Source organism: Dipteris shenzhenensis, chromosome 18, assembly GCF_047967505.1.
Source record: "Dipteris shenzhenensis isolate YYH24624 ecotype China chromosome 18, Dip_SZ_1.0, whole genome shotgun sequence".
Lineage (NCBI taxonomy): Eukaryota > Viridiplantae > Streptophyta > Polypodiopsida > Gleicheniales > Dipteridaceae > Dipteris > Dipteris shenzhenensis.
This window is the reverse complement of record NC_141613.1, coordinates 23,648,573-23,657,812: the sequence shown is the minus strand read 5'-3', so window position 1 is coordinate 23,657,812 and position 9,240 is coordinate 23,648,573. Positions and strand designations below refer to the sequence as shown.

At 42.5% G+C, this 9,240-nt stretch overlaps 1 protein-coding gene across 1 annotated transcript; it reads right to left on the bottom strand.

The window, feature by feature from the left end:
* Window positions 1–3,449: 3,449 nt before the first annotated feature.
* LOC147890976 (uncharacterized) lies at window positions 3,450–4,651 on the bottom strand. Its single transcript, XM_087389093.1, has 4 exons — window positions 4,517–4,651; window positions 3,842–4,108; window positions 3,660–3,748; window positions 3,450–3,525 (listed from the first exon to the last, which is right to left on the bottom strand). Exons 1-4 carry the CDS (start codon window positions 4,552–4,554, stop codon window positions 3,497–3,499), a joined length of 423 nt encoding a protein of 140 aa, XP_087245219.1. The 5' UTR covers window positions 4,555–4,651; the 3' UTR covers window positions 3,450–3,496.
* Window positions 4,652–9,240: the final 4,589 nt, after the last annotated feature.

Genomic DNA, 9,240 nt, shown 5'->3' with positions numbered 1-9,240 from the left:
AATGGGTTTGTATATATTCTACATTTTCAACTAATTCTAGTACAGTTAGTCATTTGTGGTGTGCTCTCTAGCTGTGCCCTCTCTCCTCATCTCCACTCTTCTCCTCTCCCTCTTCATATTTTGTCATGGTATCAGCTTGGTATCAGAGCTCCCTTGCCTTCCGTTGAGGCATTGCGATCCTTGAGAGCATGAGAGATTGAGAGATTGAGAGCTTCTCAAGTGTTCTTGTGAGAGTTCACTTCTGTAGAGAATTTCCATTCATTGTAAGAGAAGTCCATCCATTTTTGTTCATTGAGAGTGAGAGTTGTTCATTCCGTTCTCTTCTGGTGAGAGAAGTATTTCCATACATCTTCATTCTTTGAGAGTTTGTGAGAGATTTCTGAGAGTGATTTTCGTCTTTGAGAGAATTTTCACCTTGAGAGTTCACTCTATCTAGTATTGAGAGAAAGAGAGAGTTGTTTTATCGTTAGAGAGCGATTCCTCTGAGAACTTGGTTTGATTTTGTGATCATACACTCTGAGGTCTCTACATATATATATATATATATATAGAGAGAGAGAGAGAGTGTGTGTGTGTGTGTGCTTAAAGCTCTAGCCATGTTATGTTTATAATCTAACAAAATTTGTATTACATGCCAAATAATGATATTTTACTATCATGTTAACGTGTTAACCAAATTTATATTACATGCCAAAGCACAAACTATACTACATGCAGCCCGGTGCCAAGGATTGCATGGACTCATTAGCCATTTCACAAGGCCAAAAACTTGACCACATATGACCAAACCATGTCAAAGACTTGCTCTATAGCCTTGTCAATAGTGAAGCAACAATCCAAGACACTCTATAAATTAGAGTTGTCTTGATGCATTGTGGGCTCTTCTTTCCATGCGATGGTAAAAGAGGAGGTAAAGAGCAACCTAGTAAAAACAACAATAGGTGCAAAAGACGTGATAGTAGCTGATCAAACCATGTTAAAGACATGCTATAAGAGCCCCCTCCTATCATGAATGTCATCTATTGTATAGCCATGAAGGCCATAGATTGCCATAGCCATCGTGCTAGATTTTTCATGAGCAACCATCGTAGAAGGCAAAGGAGCTAATCACAGGCTAACAAAACCATGTTAAAGACTTGCTCTAGCCCTATCAGTACTAAGGCAACAATCCAAGAAACTCTATGAATTAGAGTCTTCTTGACACGTTGTATGGTCTACTTTCCATGTGGTGGCAACCTACAAAAGCAACAACAAGAACTTGAGAATAAGGAAAACAAGTTGGCTTTCCAAACCTTGTCAAAGAATTGCTCTAAGAACCCCCTGTCATATAGATCATGGATTGTGTAGCCATGAAGACAATAGATTGTTGTAGACATCTTGAGAGGGCTGCTCTCGGGGGGGTCACTGTGCATAAACCCTCTATATCACATGCGTTCAAGGCCTATATTTAAAATCCCTTATCTGTAAATTTTTCATTAATAAAATGTACCCCTTTTCTATACAAATCTGTAAATTTTTTTTAAATAGTCCCTTATGTATATTTATTTCTGTAAATTTTAGAAATAAAAAATATGCTTCTATTGAACTCACGCGATAGGGTTACATATGATGAGTGGCCCACCCGAGGGGCTGCTCTAAAATAGGGGGGGTCTTAGAGCAAGTATTTGATTGCAGCTAACAAAACCATGTCAAAGAATTGCTCTAAGACCCCCCTGTCTCCAAGCATTCAAAGTGAGGGTCGTCATCACTATGACTCCACCCTACGGAGATCATGACTTGTCATGAAGGTCACTGATTGCATAGCCATGAAGCTCAATATGTATGCTTTACAAAAATATATTAGAGGTTTTAAGGAATGGGGAGACACAATTGTATGGTGGCACCTTTCCTTGTAGCATGACGGTTCATCGATTGCCTCACAAAGATTTTCTCAAAAGATCTTAGATCAATTTTCCCCCCCACAAGGTCTTGGGCTCACCTATGGGCTCATGGCTATCTATGGTCCTTATATATCTAAGTTGAGGACAAGGTTTTGATGGTCATTGGTACTACTTAGAAGAGGAGATTTCAATACTCTCCAACATCCTTTCATAAATTTCCAATGCAGTAAGGAGATTTCACTATGAGGGAGCAAAAAAGAGAGCCCGCATGCACGCGCACACACATAGACACACACAGGCCTGTGCCACATCCCATGTCTAGAACTAGACCTCTTGGCACACATAGCAAAGCCAAAATCATAGAGACAAATCCTAAGGAGCGCTCGAGAGCACCCCTAGCACCCTCAAGTTGCGAGCTGGAAGATAAGGCACCACGAGTCCGCTCTATCTTAGGCATGTAGTGGGTCCACATGTCATTGCTCACTCGCACCCCATGCATATCAAACAGAGAACAGCTCTCGGCCTTGAAAATGGGTGTGGAGGCTCCATTGCGGCATGCAAATACCAACATGGAATACGAATCTACATAAAAATACTTAAATCAGCTTCATTGTTCACTTTTCCAATTGTGAAAGGCTTTCAAAAAAGTAGATTAAGCATATACCGGCATGTCCTCCCCTGATTGTTTTATGAAGCTGTACTCATTCTTGTCCAACACCATCACTCTTCTTGCTCTCTGAGGTTCTTTGACTCTGACATACCTCTCCATCCATGTCAAGCAAGGGCCTAGAAATTCGTTGCATTAGTTCAAATCATAGTAGAAAGCTTAACAAATGCACATACACATATCAAGAATCCTACTAACATCTCACACCCCTTGCAATGGGACAAAGTATGGCAAGCCATCCATTGTCTCCTATGGTGGCTGGGGCTGTGGCCAAACCATACTTCACATGGTCCTCAAAAAGAATATTCCAAGAAGGTAATGGATTACTGAAACCCAAGTTCTGTCTTGTGGGAAAGTCTAGGAAAATAAAATCTGCTGCCCATTTAACTTTTCTCCCCTTTTTCTTGTATTCCATAGAAGGGTCACGTGCGGACAAAAAGAACTCATGGATCTTAGCATACATATCATTTTTTCTAGCACATGCAAAGTCGTGGCCCATCAAAATGTAGTCTCCCATAGAGCATCCATACGTGGCCAACCCTCTATAATGCATAGCATGTTCTAGCGATAGTGGTGGACATAAGATAAATGGAGTGACAACTTTCACTATCTTTTTTCCTGTTGACAAAAACAATCCATTGCTGAACATATGCAAGAAGCTCATCCCAAGTCTTATGCACTTCAAATAAAAAAACTCAAAGATTGATGGAATTGAAATAATACCATCTATCCCATCACCAACATCAATAGAAGGCTCCGTAGGCAGTGGAGATGGTGTCCTCTCCACATCCTTGTCTGTCAAGAAAAAAAGGGCAAACGAGCTCAAAATACTTTTGATTTACAACTAGTTTGACTGACCCTACCCCCCTGTAGCATATTTCAAACACACCAAATAAACCAACCTTCCTTGCAGTCTTTCTTCTCTATTTTTTGTGTTGTTCTTCTTGGATTATCCTGATCCTTGCTTATTTCTATGGTCTTTTTTATTGTAGAATATTTCTTGTACAAATCAAGCTCTTGTGTAAGCACATTACCACCTAAAAAATCTAACCACCAAGGGCAATTGACAAGCTCCCACTGTGAGTGTCCATGCATGGACTTAGGATACATACAGGTAGTTGGATTGGCCATCTCTATCCAACCCTTGCAATGTCTCGGAAGCTCATCAATCTTGCCCTCATTCTTCAAACATGTGAGATATCTGAGCAATTCCCAATGGTAACAGTGGTTAGAATTATGAGGCAAACAATGAATGGAAAAGAATACATGTTGGAAGAATCGACAAAGTGTTCACCTAAAGACGACTCGGTGAGCTACCTGATCTAGTGCTGTCATCTTGGTAGCTACCTTCCCCTTCCCAACACCACTGAGTTCACTAAACTCTCTAATTTTCAAAGAGGTAAACATACACTTTCTTCCCTCAAATTTGATGTCATCAAAATATTGACCAAGATTGTACTCAGAAGGTAGGGCAAACAACCGCCCAATGCTTTTAAGCTCCTCAAGCACACCAATGGCATGAGTTTCAATCTTCTCTAAGAAAACTTCTCGGGCCAGCCACCTGTAATAGCAATATGCCATCGCATTGTAATAACAAAACACAAGAAGTAATATTATGATTGCTGAAACAATAGCACAAAAAAAGGAGACTTAATTGGCTTACGCTCGGTATGGAATATCTGAAGGAGGCATGTGATACATATTCCGCACGATTCTGCTAGCCTCCAACAAAGACAGGTACTGAATTTTCTTCTCTGATTTCAATGGTGCAAAGGCAATGCACTTAATCTTTTCAAGAGTGATAACCTTCTTTGCCGCATCAAAGTTCAAAGAAAATAGCTTGGCTTTCCAAACATCCCCTAGTTGGGGTTCAAGACAATTGAGCACCTACAAAACATTACTCGGCATGATTTCTTGAACTTTTTAAATTGACAAATGTACTTGAGCCATAAACCAAGAGTGAAGTTACCTGTCCCATCCGATTGGATATTTTTCTTTGCACTGCATCTATCTCCTTCTTCTCTGCTGCTGCTCTCTCCTCTACTGGAACTATATATTTGGTCCTCTCTAGAGCTCTCTTGACATCAGTGTTAAATTCAACCTGCAAGACATAATGAAAGCAACCAAAATGCACCTTTTAGCATTGACAGACAATCAATGAGGCTTTTCATAACAATAAAATCTTACGGTGGATAGAAATATTAGTATCACCTGGAATACAAGTCGTGCCAAATACCCTCTGCTCGAAGGGTACCAACCAGCATTCCCCTTAACCTCATTGGTTCTGGCATTGTTAATTGCCTTGCGCTCTTGTGAGGACAAGGAGTTCATGAAAGCTTGGGCATCGCACTCACAAATGTTGTTGGCATTTATGAGCACATCCCTCAAGCTAGGCTTGATCACAGCATGCTCTTTCAATCTAAAAAGAAAAAATTTATGAGTTCTTCTACCCAAATTGAATGCAAACTAGAAAAAAACAGTACTATTAAACAAATCTTACGAGTTCATGCGCTGCAAACTTGCCAAAAGAGAAATTTCAATTATCTTTCGTGGGTCAATAAAGGTGCACATCACCCTAATATGCCGTGCTTTGGTCTCTCTATATGATTCCTCAATCACAGCCATCCAAGCCATGGTTCTATGGTTTCCTTCCCACACATAGAACATCTTGTTAGATAGGTATAGCAAATCAAGCTTTAATGCAAGTTCCTTCTTGAATACTTCTTCAACTTCTCGCCACATCGGTGACCAAGTCTGCCTGATCTCTAATGTAACCTCTGTCTCTTCTCCACTTCCAGTGCAAACAAAAACTATAAATGCACCCTTCTCAGGGAGATACCCCTCATACTGGAAAGCACTCTTAAGTGCAACCACATCACTTCTCAAACCACTAACCCTGGCACATGTAAGAAGTCTACATAAGGGCATTCTAGGACACTCATCTGAACTGAGAATCCTGCATCTTGAAATAACATCACACCCACTAAAAAGATCCAAGGAAATATCTTCCACCACTGAGTCCATCTCATCATCCACAACATTTGCATCATGCACATCAGTAGTCGTGTCTTCTATGCTAGCAGGAACATCCATCTTTGATTTATCCCCACCTTGATCTCCCGCCTTGAGTTCCTCTTGAACCTTTCTGGTCCTCTTTCCCCCTTTTTTTTAGGAGGTGTTCGGGATTTCTCTTTGCTTCTCCCTCTTATCTTGGTAGGGCTCACACTTTGTCCTGTTTCCATCTGCACACACGAAGGTCGGTTATGTTAGTCACATAGTATAATAACACGGGTATACCAGTAACATCTCATAGTAACATCCATGTTAATTCGTAAGTATACTAACTATATGTGAATAAAATAAGTAGACTACTGGCTAGTCACTATTTTGTCATTGTGGCTTTGTTAGTATTGTGACATCTAACACTAGTTTGATATATCATAACTACATATGTAAGTATAACTAGTTAATATACTAGTTATAGTCCACTAACATATACGTAACCACTAGAATATACTTACATCTAAGAAATATACAAACATACAACTAACATATACACAGCTTAGACTAGTTAATAGACTAGTAAAAGTTTACTAACATATAACTAGTTGTAGCTATAATGTACTAAGATGGAAATATAGTTATAGGGAATTGAAATGGATGGAATTCGCTCAACAATTCAGCCAATATGAGGGAGGAACCATTCCCAAAAACAGCAAATGAAAGAGATTTTGAAGTGGCTTCTAGCCACAGAGGCTGCTCTTGAGAGCCCCATGAAATGGGGTAGAGCATGCTCCCCATTTCATGGGCTGCTCCCAGGGGGCAAAGCATGCTGCCCCATTTCATGGACTATCCCATTTCATGGACTGCTGGGCTACTCATGAGAGCCCCATGAAATGGGGCAAATCATGCTCCCAGTGGGCCGCGATATCATGGGCTGCTAGGCTACTTGGAGCATGCTTTACCCCATTTCATGGGGCTCTCATGAGCAACCCATGGGGCTCTCAAGAGCATGCTTTGCCACATTTTATGGGCTGCTAGGATGCTCTTCAGAGCCCCATGAAATGGGGCAAAGCATGCTCCCAAGGGACCGCGATATCGCGGCCCCGTGGGAGCATGCTTTGCCCCATTTCATGGGCTGCTCATGAGAGCCCCATGAAATGGGGCAAAGCATGCTGCCCCCTGCTCTTGAGAGCCCCATGAAATGGGGCAAAGCATGCTCCTAGTGGCCCCTGCTGGGCTGCTCATGAGAGCCCCATGAAATGGGGCAAAGCATGCTCCTAGGGGACTGCAATTGAGCAAGTAGAAATCAACCCTTGCAAAAGGAGGCAAGTCTTCTATAACATGCTATTGAGGTTGTATGTTGAATTGGTAAAAGCAGATGAACTCAAAAGAATTGGTAAAAGCAAATGAACTCAAAAGAATCTAGGATATAATAAAGTATTGATAGTTAATTACTCAATTATGATTCAATCAATAAGGACATGCAAAGTAGACAAAGCAGAGGGGATTTACAATTCGAAAGTGATTGAAGAACTAGATAGCAAGTAGTATAGTGCTTCCTTGCCTTTTTGTCATAAATGTATACTGATGTATGCAAAGGTTGACAAAGAGGAGGTAGCTATGTAGGCTCTTCTTATAGGAGTAAAAGGTTGGGGGAGCAATCTTACAATAGAAACATTCATGGTTTGATTCCTCTATAGCTTTTAATGATGTAAAGAACAAAAGGGCACAACATGCTATAAGGCAGATGAATCAAGAAGACACCACCACAACCTTGTAAACTATTATGGCAGATGCATGGGCATTGTGATTGCTATGGCATTAACACTCAGACGGATAGCATTTTTCAAACATATCATTTCAATCATTGTTCATGGGCTACTAGGCTACCCCATTTCATGGGCTGCTGGGCTGCTGGGCTACTCATGAGAGCCCCATGAAATGGGGCAAAGCATGCTCGTAGGGGGCCGCGATATGCTGGGCTGCTCATGAGATCACCATCTCATGGGGCTCTCAAGAGCAAAGGGGTGAGGCGGTGTCACTGGTTTTCCCCATTGTCCCAAGAATGTCTCCCGAATGTCTTTAACTTTTTGACCACTTATGTGGATCGGGATGGGAATCCAGCGCCTACAGTGAGTGCCTGTGAATGGCATACCTCAGCACTTGACAAACAGACCCACAGGTTGGTAGAAGAACAAAGGGAGGTCTATGCCAGGCAAAGGGGACAAGGCAATCCACGAGTGGACCAGGCATTGGCAGAGAAATCCAGACCCCGCTTCAGTTGCCCTGGCCACATATAGTTGAATGGAACCACAATGTCCACACAAGTTTGAACCTCTAAGGACACATGTTCAGCTAAGCCTAGGTGAATGTTAACCCTTGGTTAACTCGGCTAGCTGACTCGGGTCACCCTGACTCGCAGGTCAGGTTACTCGCTTGACCCCCTTACTCGGAGGAGTAAGAAGGGAGGTAGTAAGCAGCAGAAAGCCAAGAGCGGTAATACAGAAGGTGCGCAATGGATGCCACGAGAAGTCAGATGCACGAGTGCTGGATCTCCAAGCCTCAGCTCCCCGGCCTTAGCTCCACCTTCTTCTCACACTCCTCTAATGAGAATGGAAGATGAAGCTGCCCATCCTTGAATTCTTTATAGACTGCCCATTTCATGGGGCTCTCATGAGCAGCCCATGGGGCTCTCAAGAGCATGCTTTGCCCCATTTTATGGGCTACTGGGATGCCCTTGAGAGCCCCATGAAATGGGGCAAAGCATGCTCCCAGAGGGCCACGATATCGTGGTCCCCTAGGAGCATGCTTTGCCCTATTTCATGGGCTGCTGGGCTGCTCATGAGAGCCTCATAAAATGGGGCAAAGCATGCTCCTAGGGGGAGCCCAGCAGCCCATGAAATGGGGCAAAGCATGCCCCTAGGGGGCCGCGATATCGCGGCCCCTGGGAGCATGCTTTGCCCCATTTCATGGGGCTCATATCGCGGCTCCCTAGGAGCATGCTTTGCCCCATTTCATGGGGCTCTCATGAGTAGTTGGGGGCTCTGTTTGCCAAGTTGCAAGGAGCTTTGTATTGCTAGAAGAGATCGGAACAGGCACACAAAAAAGCTTTGTGTTGCTAGAAGAGGCACTAATGAACAACGATTATCAACAAACTAATTACCATCATCAACCTACCAGAAAGCTTTAAGAGCCCATATGCAAATACCAAGCAAAAGCACTGGCATAAGCCAAAAATCTAAACTGCAATGAAGGAATCACATGCTAAGACATTGAAGACACGTGATCAGCTACGCATGACAGGTTAGATATGTCCTGACAAAATGGAAGACGAAGCTACTCTTAGCCAGAGGTAGAAAAGACATGTTGAGCATAAGAAGAAAGGGAGAAAGGTTGGATGGAAGGAGACAACCACAAGTTAGAGAGAGTTCAATTGAGCTCGCACAAAAGTAGAAGAGAGTTTTGGAATGAGAAAGAGAAGGAAAAAGGTATCAATTCAAAAATTCAGGCCTCCCCACATCGCTACCCCAAAATAATTTGTAAGAAAACAATGAATCATACCTGTGCACCTCTCTTCTCTAGACAAAGCTTCCCTCCTGGAAGATGCATGCTTCCTCCCCTCTAAGACAAACACAACTCTGTCCACGCCCTTCAACAAGATCAGTCGAAAATCACAATATTTGGATCTCA